At 35.2% G+C, this 24,737-nt stretch overlaps 1 protein-coding gene across 4 annotated transcripts in view; it reads left to right on the top strand.

Moving 5' to 3' along the window:
* Positions 1-24,737, top strand: part of LOC150092429 (uncharacterized) — a 366,960-nt gene that overhangs the window by 66,885 nt on the left and 275,338 nt on the right. For all 4 annotated transcript variants that reach the window (XM_090415095.1, XM_090415093.1, XM_090415094.1 and 1 more), the window contains exons 4-6: positions 5,578-5,647; positions 10,814-11,033; positions 12,185-12,558. In XM_090415095.1, coding sequence (XP_090271221.1) covers positions 5,578-5,647; positions 10,814-11,033; positions 12,185-12,558 — 664 coding nt within the window. The remainder of the gene's footprint in view (positions 1-5,577; positions 5,648-10,813; positions 11,034-12,184; positions 12,559-24,737) is intronic.

Below are 24,737 nucleotides of genomic sequence, written 5' to 3'. Positions count from 1 at the left end.
ACAATGAATTAAGATATTTTGCTAAATGTTCAATAGTTGCATTGGCATTTCTTGCAATAGCAGCTTCCAGCATATCATTATCGAGAGAGACAGGGCACCCAGAATAAGGGGAGCCTTTCAATCTAAAGTGTCCTTGTTGAAATTTTAGAACCATCACTGCCAGTTTCGCACATTCAGCACAATATAGCCATACGCTTCTTGCACATATTTTACAGAGCAGCATTGTTGCTTTTTTTTGAACTCATAAAGCATGATGTGCTTAATGTGCTCTTCAGTGACCTTCATAGTAATAAAGGGGTGTTCTTGCAAGGTGGAATTCCTTAGAATGAGGCCACCTTATCTTAACTGTACTTATAAAGCTTTAAAAATTCATGTTTAGAGATATGTTTGAACAAGTCTAATGATAAAAAAACATTACTTTTGGGATGGCCTGATATAAAGTTTTTCCAGAACATGATGCCATTTTGAAAAGTGTCTAAAGATTTTGGCTTTGTAATTAGCCCATGTGGCATACCAAAAATTATAACCAGTTGAAAGCAGAAAGTATTATTTAAAGGAAACACTAACGATTTTACTAACAATTCCAGTGTACTAGAGCTGCAGCAGCCTCTTGTGTGTGGGATTGATAATTGGTCTTTCTGTTGTGTTAGGCTTAATCAGGATGAGTCTTTGGACTCCCTGGAGGTGTCATGTAATAATAATTAATGCAAGTCTCAGCCAAGTGACTAGGCTTTGTAGAAGCCTGTCACGTGGTTAAGAGTTATACACCTAGTTTCTCCACCATGTGTCTCTTAGAATCCTGTCTGTTGTCTGCTGTATTTGTCAGTTGTGTGTTTTTATCAAGTCTTAAAGAGCATAAAATATAAGGAATGTCATTCTTTAAGTCATGTAAAGAGAATACCACATACTACGTGAATGATTACAAACAGTAATTAGTATTTCCAGTGTTTTTTTGGAAATTTGTGATCGCATGTTTTTTTTTCTTCAGGACACATGGTCATGTGTATTAATATCCACCCGGGGAGTACAGGATATAGTGATAATACTGTGAATTAAGTTTGCATTATTATTATTATTATTAGCAGCTATCAAGTTTTCATAAAATAATGCACTTTCCTCTCCCATTCTGTAAGTGGTCATACTGCTTTAGATTAGTTCTGCTTAGGCATTCTTGAATGACATTTTAGTATCTTCATTTGTAATGATTCAGCCATTTATGCATGCTATTCATTCTCATAATTTTTTCCAAAACTTGTTTCTGATCTTTTTTTTTTTTTTCCTGCCTTGGTTATTACATAGTTAAAATTTGTTTGCTGTCTTGTTATATTTCTAGTTTTGTATTTTGGCTAATTTGTCTTATTCCATATAAAGTTATACATCTGGTTTTCCCACCATGCCTCAGTTATTTGAAATTCAATCTTAGGTTTTTGAATTATGCAGTGTAGTTACTGTAAAACATCCCTCTGTATTTGAACAATTCTTGTTCAATATAATCTGTTCCAGTGCCTTCCCACATTTCGATTCAATCTTTTGATGTTTTTTTTTGTGTCAAGTGTTGATATTTATTCCTGATTATATTCTGCTTTAATATTTTCACCACTGATATGAAATATGCACTTTTTGCTCAGTGCTTATCTCATTTGTATTCTGGAATACCTTTTGTCTAATGTTTAATGTCACCTTAATAGTCTGATTATTTTTAATAAGGCTCTTTCCTCCATTTCTGAGCCTTATCAAAATCTGGAATGAATGCTTGACATCATCACTTATGTTGATGTTTACATAGTAGATGAGTGACTGAAACAAAAAAGGCAAAAACTGGTGAGATCTTTCTGAGCAATAAATATAAAATGTTATATTCAGGCAATAACAATCAAGGAAAAGGAGTAGCTATAGTATTCAACACTAAATATGAGGCTAATCATCTTGAATGACAGGCAGTCTCAAGTAGAGTGATGTGGGCAAATATCAGAATGGGGAACTGGACAATGAGAGTTATTTGTGCCTATGGTCCCACAGAAGGTTCTACTGAGGTAGAAGTTGTGGGAATTTTTTGAGACTTTAGAGAAAACAACTGACACAATGAAAAAGGAAACGTTGGTCCTTGTTGGGATCTAAATAGTAGAGTAGGAAATGATTGTCAGACATACAAAAATGTTTTAGAAAAATTTTGGAGAAAAGAGCAAAGCTAATAATAATGACAAATACCTGTTGGATTTCTGCTCAGGACATGGACTGGTTATTACTAACACCATGTTCCAACATAAAAATGTGCACAAATTCACATGGAGAGAAGAGGCAAGGAATAAGAAAAGTCTCATTGACTGTCATTGTTGATAGTGATGTTTTCTCCATGGTGCAGGACACCAGAGTGTATAGAGAATTTGAAATTAGAAGTGATCACCATTTAGTCTTGAGCAGTATAAAATTGAATTTCATATTGAAAAGAACATGTAAGAAAGTTTTAAAGAGAATAAAAGTTGAGCAGCTCTCTTGAACCATAGACTAAAATACACAAATATTATTCAAGAAAAAATGAAAGTTTGAGAACAGAAACCAAACCTTGGAGATTCAGTGGCAATCCCTGAAGAAAACACTAATTGATTCAGCCAGAGAGGCAGTCATGTGGTGAGCAAGGTTAAATCAGAACTCTGTGGTGGACACAGGAAGTTAAAGAGGTAGTGAGAGAAAAGAAGGCATATCAAAAGTTCCTGACAGATAAGTCAGCTTGTGCTCTTAGAGAATACAGAGACAAATGTAAGAAAGCTAAACACTGTGTAAAACTAACTGAACAAAAGTCATGGGAGGACTTTGGTAAGAACATAAAAAATAAATATCAAGAAGGCAAGATATTTGGAGGTTGTTGAAGAAGTTCAGAAATGGAGGAAAGAGTGCTGTAAAAGGAATTAGAGATGATAAAGGTGAGATGAAAACAGGAGAGAAAAAAAAAGATATCCTTGACATATGGAGTAATTACTTTGAAAAATTGCTAAATGAAACAATCAGTGACAGACCAGGCATACAGTCTGGAATATATATCCATACTTGAAGTATAAAAAGCCATCAAAAGCCTGAAATATAGAAAGGCTGCAGGAGTAGATGATATTTGACCAGAAATGCTCAAGTATGGAGGTATAAAAGTCTCACAGAGGCTGCACTGCATGGCTCAGAAGGCTTGGACAGAGGGACGAATTCCAGATGATTAGAGTTATATTGGGGTTACCAATATATAAAAAGGGAAATAAAACTGAATGTGAGAATTACAGAGGTACTTCTCTACTGATTTTTCCTGGCAATATATATGCAAGTCTACTTGAGAAACGGTTGAGAAGGATTGTGGAAGGGTGACGAACAAGCTGGATTCAGGCCAAATAGAGGCTGTCAGGATCAGATTTTCACTTTACAACAAACAGTTGAGAAATCATGGGAATATAACAAAGATCTGTATTTAAGTTTTGTTGATCTGCAAAAGGCATATGGCAAGGTGCCAAGAGATAAGCTATTCAATATGCTACAGTAATGTGGTGTCAATGGAGCATTATATCAAACAATACTTAGTCTTTATTTGAGTTGTAAGTCAGCAGTTAGAATTGAAGGATGTACAGGAAGATGGCTTAATGTGAAATCTGGTGTGAGACAAGGATGTACATTATCTATATGGATCACATTATGAAGGAAAGTAGTATGAAACATGATATCAGAATTGGAGATGTTAATGTCAGCTCTTTGCTTTATGCGGACGATGTTATACTTCTGAATAAATCCGCTACAAGTTTGCAAGGTTCCCTTACTAATTAGAATACTTATTGTAAGGTCAGCAATAAAATGACAATGAAAAAAGGCAGAAACATTGAAAATATCAACTGCATTGTGAATGGAGAACCTATAGAACAAGTAAAACATTTCGCTACTTAAGATTTTTAGTGAAGATATTAATTTAAATATGGAAATAGACAACAGAATCAACAAAGCTGGTATGGTAGGAAGTCAGCTGAATAAATTCATATGGAATAAGAGAGAAATTAGCCAAAACTTTAATTAGCTGTATACAAGACAGTATTGAAGCCAATTTTAAATTATGGATCTGAGAGCTGGCTCAGAAGTAAAACACTTGACCAAAGACTAGAGACCGCAGATATGAGAGTCCTGAGAAAGATTAGGGGGCATGAACAGATGGCATTAATGGCAATATCATATTAAAAATGAGGATATTAGGAAAGAACTTGACGTTGTCAGCATCCAGGAATGCGTTAGCAGAGCTAATCAAAGGTGGTATGTTCACTTAAACAGAATGGGCGAGGAAAGATTAGCGAAACACGTATTCTCAGACAGGTTGACAGGAGGAAGACCAAGATATAGGTGGATTGCTGCAGTAAAAAGTGCCTTAGAAGATGTAAGATCTGAGAATGTTGGAGTTTACAGGTAACAGACTGATTTGGAGGAAAATTGTAGATAGGAAGTTATTAATGATTTAATTGCTCATGTAGTACTATCAAGAATTTGATGAAGATATAGTAATTATTGGCAAAAACAAGTTATCTTCACTTTTTCTAAGCATTTTCAATAGTCCTCAGAACTTTTTGCTACTGTTGTACTATCTTCCTATACTCTTTTAAAATAGCTTTGTGAACACTTCAGATGATAATCAGTGTTATCATCCTACTGATCCTGAGTGTTGTTAGCATGGGAAAAATTTTATGTGGCTGCATTCCACATTCCGACCTTGTGAAGTACTGTTACAGTTGCATGGTTCTCATAATCTCCCCACTGTACATTAACCCGTATAGCTAGACAACTCTCTCTACTGATAAACACGCGAATATTGGCTATGCACAGCACCATTAATGGAACTATGCTTGTGCAATTCCGTGGGCAGCATGGGGATGTGAAGAAGTTAGTTATAACAGTATTTATGGCAAGATGGTATTTTGTTATAGTGAGTTTGCTATAGTAAGATTGACTTTATCTAGATTATCTGTACTATATTCTCATATTAGATTAATATTTATAGGAACCGGTTTGAACCTTGAAAGTCTTGTTCATTGTCATTGTTAGGGAACCATATACATCAGTGTAGTATTTACTTATAACTGCAAATAGCTTTATTGTAAGAACAACTGACATTTTTAATACAAAAGTGTATATTTGAAGAATGATCATGTGTTTATAGTACTGTAGAGCAGTTTGTATTAGGATCACGTTGTTGTAGAATAGAAACATGTCTGTTTCTACAACATGAATTATGCCTTTTGCTAATCAAATACATAAAATCTCTCATTGTTACAAATAATACTTCAGTTCAGTGAAAGTCCATAGTGATGGTAAACCCATGGGGACTACTGTCATACTTTGTTGTTAGATTGCTTGCTATGGTGATTTTTTTTTAAACCCTCCTCTGGCATAGCATTGTCCCTTATATAGCTTTGGTTGACTTATCAGTAATTAGTGTTGAACTGAGTTGACTCTCTTAGGATTATTTATAAATGTGATATTTCAGGATTAGGATAATTACATTTTAAAATGTACTAAATTTCTATCATGATTTTTTATTTTATTTATTTATTTTTTTTTGTTTAGTGGAAATCAGCAGCAGTTGCCACAGTTGCAGTCAGCTTCTTCACTCTCACAGGGACATGCTTCTCAAAAGGTAAGGTTTGTTTTACTGAAATATAGTTATATTATAGTTCTGTGTTACTGTATAGGAATGAAGAGTGAGAATTTGCTAACTGTTCCTCAAAATTAAAGGAGACACAGAGGCCTTATGTCTCTTTTTTTTTTCGAGGAACATTCGTATATGTGTAGCTTTTCTGTGAACAGAAAAGCCAGGGATCCATCAGGCTGGTGTGTAATCAATGTCTAGGAAAGGGAGACTTGTTGTTTTCCTTTTCCAAGGTAAACTGGATCCTGCTGTGTTGATTGTTTAAGTGTGTTTAGAAATTGTGGAGTGTATCCAGGCCATGCAACCAAATAGCAAACATCATCCATGTAGCGTAGCCAAACAGTGGGTTTATATGGAGCAGAGTTAAGGCTTTTTCTTCAAAGATCTCCCTAAAGAAATTGGCCAGGGGTGGAGGGAGTGGAAAACTCCTGGCTGTCCCCTCTGTTTGTAACATTTTTCCTTGCCAAACGAAATTGCCTGAGTTCATAGTGAACCGAAATTTGGCCGAGATAGCGGGAGGAGATTTGGCTCGGATGAGGTCTAAGGTATCTTTGAGTGGGACATTGATGAATAAGGAGACATCAAAACTGACCGTGCTGTCAGTGTTGGAGTAAGAGTTTTTGTATATTGGCTGTAAAGTGGGCTGAATTTTTTGTGTGTGAAGGTGTGTTACCAGTATATTGTGTGGACACTTAGGCTAATTTATGTGAGAAAATCTGTGGCATCCACGATGGGACGTAACTGTACATTTTGCTCATGCTACGTGTGAGTGTGTTGATTGCTTCATTGTAAGGGATGACATGTTTATTACTGTTTCAAGAGGTAGTTGAGGTTTGGAAGCGGAGTTATTTTTTAAACTTTCAAATTTTTTACTGTGCCAACATTGTATTTGAAATTCTTTTTCTGCTGAAGCGTTTTTCAGAAAGGATTGTCCAAAGGTGGACATTCAGCATAGTGGCAAGCTCTTCTTCTAGTGCATCAGTTCCCAACCGGTGATATGTGTATCCCTGGGGGTACGTGGTAGGCTATTCAGGAGTACACGAAAAATAATCAGTAATTGTGGGAAAAACAAGTAAACAATTTTACATTAAGATACGCACTGAACAAAAGTGTCAGTATTTAAAAACAGCTATTTTAAAAACAAGAGGTACAATTTATAGAAATGGGTTTTAAAAAAGGTACACAAGTGGAAAAAGGTTGGGAACCCACTGCTCTAGTGCACGAATAGCCTCGTTGTCAACTAAGAGAATGCGGATAACGGTAATCTGCTCCCGTAGAAGAGCAAAAGTAGTGAGTATATTTGCAGAGAGCCTTCAGTGATGTAAATCTGTGTTTTAGTTTTACAGTTTGGGATCACAATAAACCTCTCAATACGGTAATAAACCTGTCATTCCTTAGCCTGAAGCAATCGGTGGACTCGTGCGCGGCCTCAACTTCGTGTAGCATCTATTTCCTGATGCTACATCACACATCTTGATTGTCCATTTGGAAGTGGTCAGTGCAAGAAAATATTCAGATTCTTTGCAATGGGAACATTGTTATGCAGTAGAGAAAATGAAGTGAAAGAAAGGGACAATTATATTAAGCAATGTAACACTTTAACTGAGTTAACACTTTAACAAAGTTAGCAATTTTTGCTAACTTTGAAATTCTCTAGTTATTTTTAATACTGGGGAATGACTAGATAATTCTAGCCATTCTGGTTTTTTTAATTCTTTTCAGTATTATTTTACAGCTGGTGTAAAATAATTCACAAATCAATCTTGAAAAATTTAATTCATCCACTATTAAAATCACTGCTAGTAGAGATTGAATTGCATTCCTCATTGCTCACAGGTTCTTGGCATGATAGTCCTTATATCCTGAGTTTTTTTTCGTCTGAATTTGTTAGTTGTGGATTATCTGCTGATGCCTCTTCTCATAACTCATAGATGATTGTTGTTCTATTCATGAAATGCCTACACCACCCACAATATTGCTTTTAATTTGAATGTGCCACTTGCTCTTTTTCCCCCTCCAATTTGAAAATATGGTATGTGCCTTTTCATAAATCCTTTCTGCTGACACACTACAAGCCACTCCTGCAGTTTCATTCTCAAGTCTTAGTAAATTATCTTTCTTTAGCTTAACCAATTTTGAGCTTTGTTCCTATTTTGTAAGTTGCAAGTACTTGCTAAAGATTTTTTTTTCAGCAGTTTAGTGGGATACACATTTTTGTCTTCTGAGTTCAACCTCTTGATTGTCATGCAAAGTATGTGACTAGAATGTTTTATTATACCTTATTTTCACTTTGCTGTTCTCACAATATCTTATATTGAATGAGACAGGTGAAAAATGGATGAGATTTTTTTTTTTTCTATAATTCAAAACAAAAACAAATGTAATAGATAAATATGGAAAAAGTTAGTCAAAATTTGGTGGGCATTTGGAAATAACATTGATTGCACAATTGGCATTATATTGTTGGCGAGTTGCTTTACTGTATTCCTATGTGTATACTTCTTGCTAATAGGTATTATCAAACTTTACTTGTTTGAACTAGGGGAAAAAATTGCTTTCCTCAAAATCATTAAGTGGATTTGACATTAAAATGAGTTCCAAAATAAATATCATGGTAATCTAGATTGCCATCTGTATAAGTATTACTTTAAGCAGATGCTCCTGTATCCTGTGTTTTTTCACTATTATTGGATCAGCATAATGATTCTATCCCATCTTCCTTTTCATGTGAGGCTCAATGAACTCTCACAGCTTTTCTTGGCTTCTTATAAACCTAATGACTGCTAGTAATAGGGGCAGTTAATCCTGCCAGTTATGCATATAAATCGCATGTGATTTTGCTGGATGAAAAAAAACCAGTTTCAGGGAGGAAAAACACTGACATGAGACTGCTTAACTCACCTTCAGCTGAAAATCCCAGATAAAGATTTTTTTGCATCCTAGATGGGGTTTGAACCCAGGTACTTCCAAAGGGCATCATCAATACCAACTGAGCTCTACCTGGCATGATAATTCTGTCCTGATTTGATGGGATTTTGAAATTTGGTATTTAGGATAACTTACTTGATGAAGTCATTCTGTTCATTTTTAATAGCAGAACTAGGTAAATCAAAATATCTCAAGTATATATGCCAAAAAATGGCTGTAGATTTTTGTTTAGGTAATTGTTGCAAAACATGTTTGATTATCTGCAATCATTTCCATACTTGTCATTTCTCTTTTGCAGTGGTTTTATTATTAGTTCAATATCTCCCATCTGAATAAGTTTAATGCATAATTTTTATGGTAGATTCATTATCCCTGCCTTTGGGATAATGAAATCTAGTAGTTTTCTCAGTGATCTGAGAGAATCCTCAAGAACCTAATTTGCCTTGCATTTTCCTTATAAATTTTTGTTTTTATGGAGTTTTGTAACTGCCTTTCTTTGTCTATAATCCTTTTTCTGTTGAAATATTATACTGTTTCACATTTTGTTATGTATATTGCTAATCCAAGAAAAGTACTAGCATGGATGCTAGTACTTTTCTTGGATATTTTCTATAGAATAAGTCCTGTACTAATTCCTTACAAAAACCTTCTGCATATAACGAATTCTTTCCTTTTGAGTTTGCTATAGCAATAGTCGAGAAGGATTGTTCTCTGCAAGTTTTATTCACCCAGTTTACCAAACGTGGTTCATTTGTTTTTCAAAGTAGAAGACATCTATACCCTGTTTCACTTTAAGGTTCAGGAAATCGCTTCCTCACAGGAAAACAGCCAATTCCACTAACAAAAAATTTGGTCGCATCTTACAATGCAATTAAAATATCATTTAGACATAAATTTATGAGTATTTAGTGTTTTTTAATTAATGTTTAAAAATTAGATTAGTGCTACTTTAAAAAAAAAAAAAAAAAACTACAAAAATGTAACTGGCTGATTGTTTAGACCAATCAGATAACTCCTTGGTCATGGTAGTGGGAGAGGGAGCACAGAGGAATATGCACCTTTTTTGCAGTGCCTAAGAAATGTATTGGTTGTCATAAAAACTAGTATTGAAATGTTAATATTGTGTGAAATTCTAGTAATGAACTTTTTATCTGATACTAGCACAATTGTCTAAATTGTGTTAGTATTGGATAACTGTTTTTCTAATAGTTTTTGTTGTTGTTTGTTTTTGAAATTAAATTCTTACTTATACTGTGGGTGGACTAAAAATTTTATTTTTTTCCCTCAATAAACATAATATTTATAATAAATATAATATAAAAGACTACAAGATTGTATGGTCAGATATCCCTTCATCATAATTTGGTGGTCCTGAAAAGGGACAAGTAGTTTTACTTTGCACTTGTTCAAGCTTTAGTTCCTTCTGACACTGCATGTTTCGCCAGCTCACCTGGAAGCAGAAGACGGACTGCAGTTTGGATTTCCTGACTGTTATGGTTTACATAGTCCAGGTTGAGGACCTTGCTCTAGAGTCCAAACATGTACTTTTTGAAGCCATTTCAGGCCCCCAGTAAGCACGACTGTGGTCTCACACTGGGCAATGAAATTCATCTCCCACATAAAGACGATCATGAACATCCATGTTCACAGCAGGATGTTGAGCCTGTTACCTGTTGATTGAAAAGCAGATATGCTAACCACTCGGCCAACCTCTCATAGTCAAATTGGTTACTACATGAACTTCCAAGATAAGTCCAATAGAGCAAACTGTTATTAGAGAGAATAACAGACATTTTTTATACATAAGATGATGAAATTGTATTGATAATATACATACTGATTACAAATTTTACTTCAAATGATGTGCCACCTTGCTAAGAGGCTATATTTAGTTAAATGTAGCTAGTGCTGTTGCATGAATCACTTGACCTCTCTCATTAAGAGATCAGTTAACTCGGGTTCTGTTTATTTCAGGATTGAGTAGTTAGAGATCACTGTTCTTTGAAACTAGGTAAAAATGATTGCAGAAAATTTACAGATGAACTACATATTATACATTTTATTTGGCAAACAATGTTTCATTTTTCAAATATTGTGTTGGGTATTTTTTTTTTTACTTTCATCATTAATTACATGTTTATATAATTGATCACAATGAATAGCACATTAAGATTTATCTTATATATATATATATATGTATAAATTTTTCATTGAAAAAAAATTTAGACTTCAAGTGCAAATGCAAGCACAGGAACAAGCAAAACTTGGAGCAGTGTTACATCAAACCAAGAGGATGGTGGTCAAGAACGGAACTTCTTGGCCCAGCAGTCGCCATTTTTTCCTCAGGAATTCCCGAAGTTAGCTGGTGGAGATGCACAAACAGAAGGCAACCAGAAATCCAATGCAGATTCTCAGTATGGTCCAGGACCAAGTCTAAGACCACAAAGTATATGATTTTGATTCATTATAATATTTAGTAACTAATAAGAGTTGATTGGGTTTTATATAGCAGGGTGATTTAAAAGGTATGGACTTGCCCAACCTTAAAAGTGCATACGCTTGTACCTAAAAGATCAAAAGGGATATTTGAAATTTTATTAATTGGTTACATATTAGTAAATGCACTGAGCGGTACATGATTAAACAACCTCTTGCATTGAGGAATAACTATTTAATATAATCAGATATTAGAATTGGACTCAAATGTGTAAATATAAAAAATATTTTATATTAAAATGTATAAAAAAAACTTTGGCACATCTGCAGTATTAATGTACTATGTATAATTTTTTTGTGGGAGGGATATACATGAAAAAGGGGAAAATGCCCAGTTATCAGTGAAGCAGATAATTAAATCTTAAATACTTTTTGGGGAAAAACATGCATTTTGCAGTAGTACCTTAGTGTATGTGTTGCTTATTTTTACTACAATTGAGCAGTAAACCTTTTTAATTGATATTATTACATATGATTTTATTTGTTTATTTTAACTAAAAAAAAAATCTCACTTTAAATTGAAATTGAGTTAGTTGGACAAATTTTAGTCACGATCTCAGATATGAAATTTCAGCCAAATCCTTAATTGAATTCTGATGTTTAAATCTCCCCTACCCCCACATGCAAACTATTCTTGGAATATCTTAAATTGTTAGAAATGTTTAGTCAATATAAAATTATGAAAAAAGTAGACAAAATTATTAGATGAAATAGAGCTCAAGATAATTGAAATCGGGGAGGACCATTACATTTATTTATTGATGCAACACACTCAGTACCTTCTATATTAAACTTATAACTAAAATATACCTAGGATTTTTATTTTTTATTTTACATATTTTTTGTTGATATTCAGATTGTTCGATATTCTTTCCTTGTAATGAAAAAGATATTATTTTATCTACTTATTAAGCAGCAAACTATTGACCAATATTTATGAGAGACATGGAGGAGGAGATAAAAAAATCTTTAAATTTTTGACAAAAAAAATTACCAGGGTTATAAAAATTGAATCATAATGCATCAGGCTATCAAATTGAGCCTTACTGCATTTGACTTATTTTCTTGACAAAAAAATAAAGCAAGCTCTTTCATTTGTAGCAGAGGGAAGCTGGGGCAGGGGAACCCTTCAGCAACATCAGCAGCCTCAGCAGTTGCAACAGTCAGCACTAGCCGGAAGCCAGCAACTGAACAGTGGCAGTGGCGTGAACGGCCAACAAGCTGCTGCAGAGTCTCAATCTTTACCACCATCTCAGCATCTACGAGAGCAAAGGCCATATCCCACCATATCTCGGGGAGGACCATTACCTCCCAACAGCACACCTGCTGTTACTACCACTGGATCTACAACAACATCTTCAGTGTTAGGTTCTTCTCAGCCTCCTGGACCTGGAATTTCTGGCCAGCTTGGACCAAGTTCAGGATTTCATCCTCCACCCCCACCACCTCAATTCAGGGCTATGATGCCTGCTTATGTGAGTAACTTTTTTTCAAGATGTGCATACTTTTTTTATGGCTATATAAAATTGCAGTTTAATGCTTACATTATAGAATAATCAGCAATTTACATGTAATTGATTTTTCTCAAGAATTTTGTCATTTGGTAAATGGCCTAGTTGGTTACATGGTTAGCATATCCAGCTAACATGCTTCTAATTTGAATCCTGCCATGGCTTAAATGTTTACAATTGTCTTTACGATGGCAGCTGTATTTTGTCACCCAGTGTTGAGCTCACTGCTCCATTTATTGAAGTGGCTTGAAAAAGTTTTATGTTTGGGCTTTTCTGGACTGTGTAAAAATAAAGAAAAATAATAGGAAAAAAGTCAAATTAATTTTAAATAAAAATTAGAAAAAATCATTACCCAGGTCATGGTATGAATGTACTCTTGATTTACAAAATATCTTTAAATTAAAGATACCAGAAATAATATTTTTGGTTTCATCCTTTATCCCAGTGTAAGCAAACATTTGCACATGAAGTCACTTCACAATTGGGCTACTTGTTTATCAAGGCTAATGATTTCACATCATTTGCCTTAGTATCCCATAATGCAATGCACATATCTTTATGGATGTTATAATGCTGTGCATTATGGGAAGGGTCACTACCCACACTGGTCTCGACCTTCATTGAGGTCTCATCAGTGGAAGCCAGCAGTAATGCAGAAGTCATATTTCCATATACAAGTAGCCAAAAGGTGTCACACCTTATTACTAAAATACTCTGGATTAGGGATGTTGAAATTTTTACTATAACCAATAGTGTTTTGAATTCCCAGATGTTTCACTTTCAGTTATTCATGAAATTGTGACAAAAAAGCTAGGGTATAAGAAATTGTGTGCCAGATGGATCCCAAAAATGCTAACTGCACATGAACAGCAATAAGTGGAATCAGGAATACAAAATCCATATTTCATCACCAGTCACAATACGAAACTTTTTTTCATATCGTGATCCTGTTCGTTGATTTTCTTCAGCAGGAAACTAGTTACTTCACGTTCACTCTTTCCACCAAATCGTCTGTCACCACACTTGGCTGGCTACTGCACTCTTCATCGTGAACAGTATTGTGACCCTACTTTCAACAAACACCATTTTCTAACCTTACTGTCACTTATGTTAGGTCTGTAATCCTTACACAATCATCGTTGAATTTCTACAGCACTATTGTTTTCTACCAACAAAAACTGTATCACACCACGAACCCTGCAACTGGTTGGATTTTTTATTACAGCACTCATAAATTATTTATAGAAAACGATAACAGAACGAAAATAAAATGCAAGGTTAGTTTACACTGGATCCTGAAATTCATTTACCATGTATATTATACTTGGAAATATCCTTAACCCATTGGAATTTGAACCTCAATATATTGAAGAGCATATACACTAAAACCAAGCCATAACACTGTTCATATCAGAATGGGAATAATCCTTGATTTTCCTAAATGAGGACTTAGTTCAGAACTTAGGAATTGGTAGGCCTCCGTGTGGTAAGAAATAGGTTGTGTGACATAGTCTGGTTGATCTTCCCATTTTGGAATGGATTGAATATGTGCATTCTAATACAGAAGCTTAGGTGTTCAGCTTTTCATAATTTTAATATTACAACACCAAACCAACTAAATTATAAAAAAGATGTTTATTAACTGGCTTATGTTTTGCTGGATTTCAAACTATCTTCAGACCATGTTACACGTTATAGTTAACACATGACAATGAATAAGTGAGGCAATTCAAAAATTATAATGAACAAAATATCTAAAGTCCTAATTTCTCACTTTCTAATATAAAAAAAGAAGTCCTACAGCTATGTAGGAAGTGATCTTAAGATAATTCCCCAATTTTTTGGCAAATTAATGCAACCATGTTTTTTTCAGGTTAAGAGAATGCTTCATAATTTTTCTAACCTGTAACAACTTCTCTGAAGGACATTTATTTTCTTCAGAACCCTACTAGATCTCAAAATAAGTTCAATTATTGAAAAAATGACTTCCTGGCCCAAAGAAATCATTGACAAAATAAAACCTATTCATGTTAAACTGGGTACCTAAACTCCAGAAATCTAATATTCCCCTGTGCCCTATAGTTGATAGCATAGTCAATCCTACTTATAAACTTGCTCAACAGTAGCTGCAGTAAAGTCACTTGCTGCCCCCCCCCCCCCCCCCCCCCCCCCCGATAACTTTTCTTCTTTGAGTGCCATCTTGTTTCTGAGGTCACAACTACTTTTGACAAATTTTGAGCGATCTTCAGCCATTCTGAATCTTTTAGAGCTCACTTCAGTCCATTGTCTGTCTGCCAGCCAAGATGCTTTTCATTTTCCTTGTCCTCTTCTTCCATTTTATAATCAATTGAAATATTTTTCATTTAGAAGTAGGTGACCAAAATATTCAGTTTTTCTTCTTTTTATGGTATCTTAAAAGTTCACGTGATTTCCCCATTTGTTCCAGTACTTTTTGATTAGATGTTTTTGCTTTTCATGGGATTTCTTTAACACACGTTTGTATAACCACATTTCAAAGGCTTCAAGTTTTTTTTTATCAGTGTTGTCTTCAAGGTCTAAGTTTCTCTGCCGCATAGTAGTACAGACAGAGCATTTAACTATGCATACTTGAAGCCCTAAATGTAAATTATGGTTACAGTGTTGATTTCATCACGAGAAAATTTTTTCTTCCCATTTCAATTCTAACTTTTATTTCCATTTCTGGGTTGCATTCTTTGTTTGAGCATCCAATATATTTAAATTTTGTCACTCTATTTGTCTCCTGCTTAAGTAAATTGCTGATTTAAGATTGGTTTTTTGCTTATAACCATGAATTTAGTTTTCGTAATATTTATTCTTAATCCCATTTTTTTTTTTTTTTTTTCACTCTTTGTTCACTATTCCAAGAAGATTTTGAAAATCCTGAATATTATCAACCAGTAGAGCTGTCATCAGTGCATTAGATGTTGTTGACATTAATCACCATTTACATTAATCCCTTTGCTCTCTTTCTTTTAAGATTTTTTGAAATAAAAGGGTGGTCTGAAAAGTTCTTGGCTTAACAATGAAAAAACGGATCTATAATTTCAAAATTATTTGTATTTTTCAACATAATCTCTCTTAAGTCTAATACATTTATTCCAGCGATGCTCCAGTGCCATTATCTTGTCCATGTAGTGGTTCTCAGTACGATCTGCAAAATACCCCTTTATAGCTGCAATCATGATTTTGAAGAAAAACACTGACCAGCGAGGAAGAGTTTTAGTTCTAGGAAGAGATAGAAGTCAGAGGGAGCCAAATCTGGGGAATAGGATGGATGTTCCAACAATTCATAGTGTAGCTCCCTTAATTTTTCCATTGCCAAAAATACCTTTGTGGGCAGGTGCATTGTCCTGATGAAGGATGATTTTTTTTTCTTCTGCAAACCAGTTTTTCTCACAAATTTTTTCATCTAGTCTGGCTAAAAGATCAGAATAATATTCCCCAGTTATTGTTTTATCCTTTTCAAGATATTTAATAAACAAAATTCCTTTAGCATCCCAAAACACTGATGCAATGACCTTTCCTGCTGATGGAACTGACTGTCTTCTTTGGTGCTGAACAACTGGCTTCTGTCCACTGTTTTGACTGTCGTCCTTAATTCTTTCATTCGTTCTTTCATTTAATGTTTGGTCTAATTCTATTTCTTTATATACTATTCTAGTTTGCTATATGTATTATATTTTGTTTCCATTTTAGTTTTACCTTTTCCATTCCAGGATCGTTTTCCATTTCGATTATTTTTCTCTATTAGTTTCGAAGTAAATTAATGTTTTCCATGTCAGGTTTCTAGCCTACCGGTGGATAGTCCAATGGTAAGGCTTCTGAACCCACCTTCTTCCAAATTTAAACCTGTAGTTGGAATAGGGTATATTGAAGGGGAAAGAGTAGATTTGGGGGGGGGGGGGGTACATAGATATAGTCCAGAAATTGAAAGATCCTATAACCCTGAGTACTATAATAGCATAAGGATCCAAAAGTATGAAGAATTGGCTGATATGGTCTTATAGGAAAGAATAAAGTCAGTGGATCTTCTTCAAAGTAGAGCAAAAAGAGGATAGATCCAGCTAGGGACCATGGGAGTGCCACTTCCCTTACAATCAAGATGATTGCCGCTTATTCAATAAGTAATATTGAATAGAGGTCCCCTGAAAGTTTTCCATATTACTTCTCTTTTACTTGGAAGTTACACGTCCATTAAATCATTTACAGTGCACTACTGACATCCCTCCCATTCAATAACTTGATAGCATGTGACCAAACATAGAATTATCTCTTGAGTTTGTAGCTAATTTCCATCTTTATAATTTAGCCTGTATCCTTTCATAATTTGAACATCAATGTACTTAGCTACTTCCCATGTTGGTACAGAATGATCACTGTCACCAATTGATAGCAGATGAATAGTCACATGCATAACTGAGATCACTTCTGACACTGATTAAATTTAACACTATTTGACCACAACTTTCCTTTTCTTCATTCTTATGAGTTTTTTTTTGCTATCTAATCAGCAATTGTTTATGCATTGTTTGCTTACATTTCATCATCACTAGTAACTGCCTCCACCATATATTTCATCTCAATAACCTCTGCTTCACACCAGATGGACTTAGTCACATGAAACATCAGTATTGCTTTCATGAATTTTCTCTCCTAACTGGATTCAAATCTATTCTTCACCTCCCCCCCCCAAAAAAAAATACTATGCCCTTGATAGTATTATGCCTGATTTTGACTGTCAGGTGTGTATCTTAGTTGATCTCTCTCTCTCTCTCTCTCTCTCTCTCTCTCTCCCCCCCCCCCCATTTGGTCTCAGTAAATAATTGTCCATGCTCCTGATCTGCTCAGATTACAGAAGAATGAACATCTAGTTTTCATCCAGAGATCTATGACAACTCTCTCTATGAAAGGAAAGTCTTGGTGAAGTCTCCAAATCACTTCTTAGAACTGATTCTTAAAGAAAAAAAGTATATAAATCAAATGAAATCAGAACCTAGTAAAGTTTTAATTGGAGGGTAATAAAATTTTTTTTCTCAGTTTTAAAGTTGAATAAAAAAAAAAAATATTGACTAATAATTAATATATATTGAATAAAACTGCTCACTTTTTTTTTTTTTTTAATTTCCTTTCTGTCTTCCATTTCAAACCATCTAATTTATGTTGAGTCTTCATATATTGAAGATGGCCAAAATTCTTTCTGCATCTTCTCCTCTCACGTAGCTGATTTCTGCTGTCTGTTGTTGCCTATAATTGGAAATGCAGAATTTCTACTTCAGTCTATTATTGTGCGTTGTCATTACTGGTTTCAGCATGGTGTTTAAAATGGTGAGAATGTTAACAGTGTAGAAAAGTTATTCCTTTCTAATTTTGTAAATGAGAATAGAAGAAATTTAGTTCACAATATTGTGAAGTTTCACTTTTATTACTTTCACAATGAGAATCCTGCAGTCACTTTGACATATCTCATAAGTAATAGTATATAATCCAACTCTATATGACATATTGTATGGACACTTATCTGCTAAAATATTTTATCTAAATAAACTGCACTTAGAGCAGGGGTCGGCAACCTGTGGCTCTGGAGCCGCATACGGCTCTTTGAATGAATAATTGCAGCTCTTTTCGTTATTAAACAATTATTTTTGAATAATGCAAAATGAATGTTATTTATTAAATTAGAAACTAAAAACCCTAAATATAGTATTTGCAATAAATTAAGAACATTTTACATTTAATCAAGGACTATTTTACAATTGAAAATAGTACATGCGATGCTGAAAAATTTAATACTTTCATGTTTGAACTCTTTGAAATCATACGCGATAATCCTTCTTTACATTCATCTTGGATTATCATGGATAATGCAAGAATTCATAAACCCACTGATTTGTCAGATATTTGTTTTAATTATTCATGCCAATTAAAATTACTCAAATTATGTTTTAATTTATTAAACCAAATATATCACGCTAGGCTAGCACACGTAGTGCTACAGTAGCACTTGCTTGTCTGAACGCGTCCATTGTCTTCACATATAGTGCAGGTGTGGTCTGTAAATCTGCTCACTTTGATAAAATAAGTAAAGGGTTTGTAGTGGACATTGCAGTGCTTTCATTTACTGGTGATTGTGTTAGGTAACGTGAATATTGTAACATTAAATTAAATATTAACAAAATAAAAATATTTTTATAGTTAATATAATTAACGGCTATTTAGCCTGTTTTTGTTTAGGCGTGTCCCTTATATTTAATACATTGGCTAACATAACTCAAAAAGGGGGTATATATATATTTTAGGGCATTATGGGCGAGTATAGAAAGCAATTATGGCAGAATAAAAAATGTGGAAAAATTTGTACAAGCCTTGTTTTTGGTTTAAAGATACCTTCTAAATCCAAGCTCTTGCTGAAAGGTTGTATGTAAACGGGGGGAGGGGGGGGGGAGAACATGGGGATGTGTTTGAGACACGGGAAATAAGTTTGGAAACCCGGGTTACTATTAATAATATATTATTTTGTTGTGGGGAGAGGGAGGAAAAACGAAGGGGAAGGGTATCCTTATGTGGAAACTGGGGGCAAGGGTTTACGGGGTGTGGACCGTTTCGACCATCGTCGGAACTTTGTGGGACTGAGACCTAAGAGGAGTAGCATGGTAAGTAGCATCTGTTTAAGAGGAGTAGCATGGGAATTTCCCAGAAACTATTCTTATTTTTATAGTATTTAAAATGTCAGCAAAGAAGAGAAAGATTTGGAAAAATTTTATCCATTTGTAAGATTTTCCAAATGGATAAAAGCATCAAGAAATACAACTATTGCCAGTTTTGTGGCCGCTCAAGATGTTGTTAAATGAGGAAAACCTTTTACAGACGGCGAATATGTGAAAGAATGTTTTATTAAAATGTCCGAATTTCTCTTCTGCGATTTTAAAAACAAAGCAGAAATAATTACAAAAATAAAAGACATGCCATTATCTGCTAAGATTGTAAGGGACAGAATCATATGAATGGCAGAAGATATAACAAATCAGCAGGTTACAGATCTAAATTCAACACCAGGATTCTCCATTGCCTGTGACGAATCATGCGATGTGGATGACATTGCACAGATTGTTCTTTGTAGATATGTAAACTCTCAAGTACCTCGAAGAATTACTCGATATATATGCCACTTACAGGACAAACTCGTGGGGAAGACATTGAATCTGCTGTTACCACTTGCTTGAAAAGTAAGGGTATTAATATTAACAAAATATCTATTTCGACCGATGGGGTGCCGAGCATGAAAAGTACAAAAAAAAAGGTTTTTTCTTTATTTAAAAATCAAATTTTGCGTGACGTGTTTTCCTTTCACTGCATAAACCATCAAGAGATACTTTGTGCACAAACTTTTCCAAAAGAGATAACAGTAGTGATGGATTTGGTTGTAGAAATTGTTAACAAAATAATAGCAATACCGCTACATCATCGGAAATTTTGTGAACTTCTTAAAGAAATCAATCGTGAATATTCCAATCTTCTTTTGCATAACAGAATAAGATGGCTTTCCAGAGGTTGCGATTTGTCACCTGCCTTGGAGAGGTTAAGTTTTTTCTAAGACAAAAGGACCTTGAATATGCACAGTTAGAAGATACTCATTGGTTACAAAAATTCTACTTTATGGTGGATATGACTTCCCATTTAACGCACTAAATAAGAAACTACAGGGAAAGGGAAATACAGCAGTTTTGCTTTTAGAAGAAGTGATTTCGTTTGAACAAAAATTATATTTGTTTGCGACAGACTTAGAGAAAGGCAAATTATTACATTTTCCTACGTTGAAGAAATATCAACAAGAACAAGCTGATAATTCCATAAACCTTTTCCAAAGAAATTGTGGTAAATATGCAATCTGAATTTAATAGGAGATTTCAGGAGTTTAGAAAGAACAAGGCAACCATGTCATTTTTATTGCGACCACTTGAAATTAATCCTGCCGAATTAAATTTTTCACCTTTTGCTGGAATTGATGAGGCTTCATTTCAACTTGAGTTAGAGGACCTGAAAACCAAGGATTTGTGGAATTCAAAATTTAGAAATCTAAAAGCTGACCTGGAGTAGTTGGAAAGACAAAAATCTACCCTTGCAATACAACACAAATGGTCTGAAATAGAAGATCTTAAAAAGCAAGATCAGATTGTATTTGATACATGGAATTGTTTACCGGACACTTACATTCAGTTAAAAACATACGTATTTGGACTTCTTAAGAATGGAAAATAAATTAAGTATTAATTTATTTTCCATTCTTTAGGTATATTTAAATTTTTTTAACCTGCACAAATAAATCCACATGTAAAAATCAACATTCATAAAATAGATTTTTAATTAAATATACTAATTCTGCCATAGAAAACGAACACCGTGGACCGCGCAAAAAACCTGCGGGGGGGGGGGGCGCATGCAGCCCGCTGATCATTGGTTGCTCATCACCACGTCCTGCTCCCGAAATTTTTTTTTAAGATATAATTTTAAAAATGGCTCTTCATTCCAAATAGGTTGCTGACTGCTGACTTAGAGTTAATCAAAACTTTTAGGGACCGAAGGGAAAAACACTTAAATCTCAATGTCTTGCCTGCAATAATAAATACACATTCTGCATAACTTTGTATTTAATTCACTTATTATTATTTATAAGATATCTGAATATATAAAGATGTCTTATGCATTGCTAATAGCAAATAGAAAACATGAATTGCATCCTGAATGGTGAACCTATTGGTCAAGTGAAACATTCAGCTATTTAGGCACATCTCCTATTTAAGATGACAAAAAAAGTATTACAATAATAAGCATAATTCTTCTGAATAAATTTAATTTGAATAAGAGAAATTGCCAAAATACCAAACTCGTATATGTTCAGAAAAAATTATGGGTTGTAAAATTTGATTAGAAATCAGTTAAAATTAAGTTATTAAAAAAGGAAATTCAAGGAACTTGAAAATTAGCTTTGAATGCATGAAAAAAATTGTCTATAATACTAGCTAGTAATAATAATGCAGTCAAATAATTATCTTTTAAATGAATGTTGTTGAACATTATTAAGAAATAATTAGCACATCTTAACTTATAGAATTTATTAGCTTTTATATTATGAGAACCATGAAAAACTAACAGCATTCAATGTAGGATGTTTTTTACTTGAGCTTGAGCATAGATGAGGACACAAAAGAATGCACTATTTAGAATTCAAAGGAAATGTTCTGTAGTTCTAATTCAAGATTTCATTAATCATGAATGCCTTCTCAAAAGTGAGATGGGTATGCATTGGAATTGTTTTATATACTCAAATTTAAATCTGAATGCAGAATGTTACTCTCTCTCACACACACACGCACACACACCCTCTAAAGTTCAAGTCAATGGAAGTGTCACTTCCAGGAACAGGCAGCAAAGGTGTAAAGTACATTTTCTTAAACTTCATACCTTTAGAGAGACTCAACAGCTCAAGTGGAAAATATAGTATTACAACTTTGATTAACACTAAGTGCATAACATTGCTGAAAAAAGCAGTAATTTAAGAAATGATTTAAAAAAGTTGAGTAGGTTGAGCTAATTTAGCTCAACCTACTCTGCTATATTCACAACTCACTAAAAACAGTGTAAAAACTTCTTCTTCTTCTTCTGCAGCTTCTCCCACTTAAGTGGGGTCACTGTTTATTATGAGTCTCCTCCACACCTTCCTGTCTTGGGCTGTCACCACATCCAAGTTCTTCATCTTCAAGTCCTCTTCTACCAGCTCCCTCCATCTCTTCTTTGGCCGCCCACGCTTCCGCCTTCCTTGCACATCCATCTGCATGACCCTTCTTCCCACATATTCGTCCTCTCTCCTCATCACATGACCAAACCATCTCAACCTTGCCTCCTGTATTTTCGCTCCTAAGTTCGTAACTTTCACTGTTCCCCTGACATAGTCATTTCTCAGATGATCCTTTCTGGTCACACCGCACATCCACCTAAGCATTCTCATCTCTGCTAATGTTATTTTTCCTCAGGGCCACAGTTTCTATAGCATATGTCATAGCTGGCCTCACTACTGTCCTATAAATTTTGCCTTTCAGATTGATCGGCACCCTCTTATCACATAACACTCCAGCCATCTCCCTCCAGTTCCTCCAACCTGCTTGTATCCTGCATCCCACTTCCTTCTCACCTCCTCCATCTTCTTCCACTGTCGAACCTAAGTATCTAAAGTCTCTCACCTTCCTGATGACATTTCCTTCCAGCTCCAGGTCTGTCTCCTGGCCACCGCCCACTGCGCAACACATATACTCTGTCTTACTTCTGCTCAGTCTCATACCTCTCTCTTCCAGTACTTTTCTCCATCTTTCCAGTTTAGTTTCCGCTTCTTCTCTTGAATCTACACACAGCAAGATGTCATCTGCATACAGCATTGTCCAAGGTGCATCTTCTCTCACCTCCTCTGTTACCACCTCCATCACAATATTAAACAGAAACGGACTTAATGCTGACCCTTGATGCAAGCCAACTGTTACTTGAAAACTTTCTGTTTGTCCCAAACAGGTCCGAACACTTGTCTTCACATTTCTGTACATTTCGTGCACCAACCTGACATATTTCTCCGGCACCTTCTTCTCCCTCAGACACCTCCAGACTTCTTGCCTTGGCACTCTATCGTATGCTTTCTCCAGATCAATAAATACCAGATGTAGCTCCCTTTGTTTCTCTCGATATTTTTCCATCATCTGTCGTAACCCAAAGATAGCATCTGTTGTTGATCTACCAGGCACGAAGCCAAATTGTTCCTTTGCAATCTCCACCTCCTCCCTCAATCTACCATCAAGAACCCTTTCTAGGATCTTCATTGTGTGGGAGATCAACTTTATTCCTCTGTAATTTTTACAGTCTTGTGCATCCCCTTTACCCTTGTAGATGGGAACAAGAGTACTCTCCCTCCATTCCTCGGGTATATTTTCCTGTTGGCAAACTTTAATGAACAGGTCTCACAGCAGGTCAATTCCCTCTTCCCCCAGTGCCTTCCATGCTTCCACTGGAATTCTGTCGGGGCCCACCGCTTTTCCATTCCTCATCCTCTTCATGGCCTCCGTCACTTCCATTCTACTGATGTTCTGCACCATCCCCTCAGAAGGCTGCCCATCTCCTCTGTGAGTCCTTGCATTTTCCTCATTCAGAAGTCCCTCAAAGTATATTTTCCATCTGTTTCTTATGTCCCCATCCCTCCATAATACTCTTCCTTCAGCATCTTTGATCTGCCTCACATGTAAGATGTCCTTAGCTGCTTTATTTCTACATTTCGCTAGTTGGTAAATTTTTCTCTGTCCTTCCTTTGTTTCTAATTGATCATACAGATCTTGATATGCCATGGCCTTCGCCTGTGCCACAACTCTCTTGGCTTCTTGCTTTCTCTCTTTGTACACCTCTCTGTCCTCTTCCACTCTTGATTCATCCCACTTCTGCTTTGCCTTCCTCTTAGCTGTCACTGCCACTTGTACATCATTATTCCACCACCAACCCTCCTTCTGCTCTCTAATCTTTCCAGATGTCTCACCAAGCACCTCGATTGCACAGCTCAGGATTACTTTTGAATTATGTTTCCACCAATCTTGTACACTTTCCAGTCCATCCGAAATCCTCTCTAACACTCTCTCCCTAAAATGATTCCTCACACTCTCTTCTTTTAAGCGAAACCACTTAATTGTCTTCATCCCATGGCAACCAGAAGTTCTTATCTTCGATCTTAATTTAAAGTCTGCGCACAGCAGTCGGTGTTGTTGTGCTACTTGATCTGTTGGAATTACCTTACAATTTGTCACAACCTTAAGATGTTTTCTTCTAGTCAAAATGTAGTCAATTTGTGAGCTGTTGTTACCACTTTTAAATGTTATCAAATGTTCTTCCCTCTTGAAGAAAAACGAGTTCACAATTGCCAGATCAAACGCTACTGCAAAGTCCACAACCCTCTCTCCTTCCTGGTTCATCAATCCCACTCTGTGGCCACCATGCACCCTTTCACAGTCTCTATTCTGTCTTCCTATAATCACCATCTCATTTTCTTCCAATTCCCTCATTTCTTCATCTAACACGTTCCAGAACTCATCTTTTTCCTC

Source organism: Typopeltis vanoorti, chromosome 26, assembly GCF_054136105.1.
Source record: "Typopeltis vanoorti isolate ZY-2024b chromosome 26, IOZ_Tvanoo_1.0, whole genome shotgun sequence".
NCBI classification, from domain to species: domain Eukaryota; kingdom Metazoa; phylum Arthropoda; class Arachnida; order Uropygi; family Thelyphonidae; genus Typopeltis; species Typopeltis vanoorti.
This window is presented reverse-complemented; position numbering and strand designations above follow the sequence as displayed.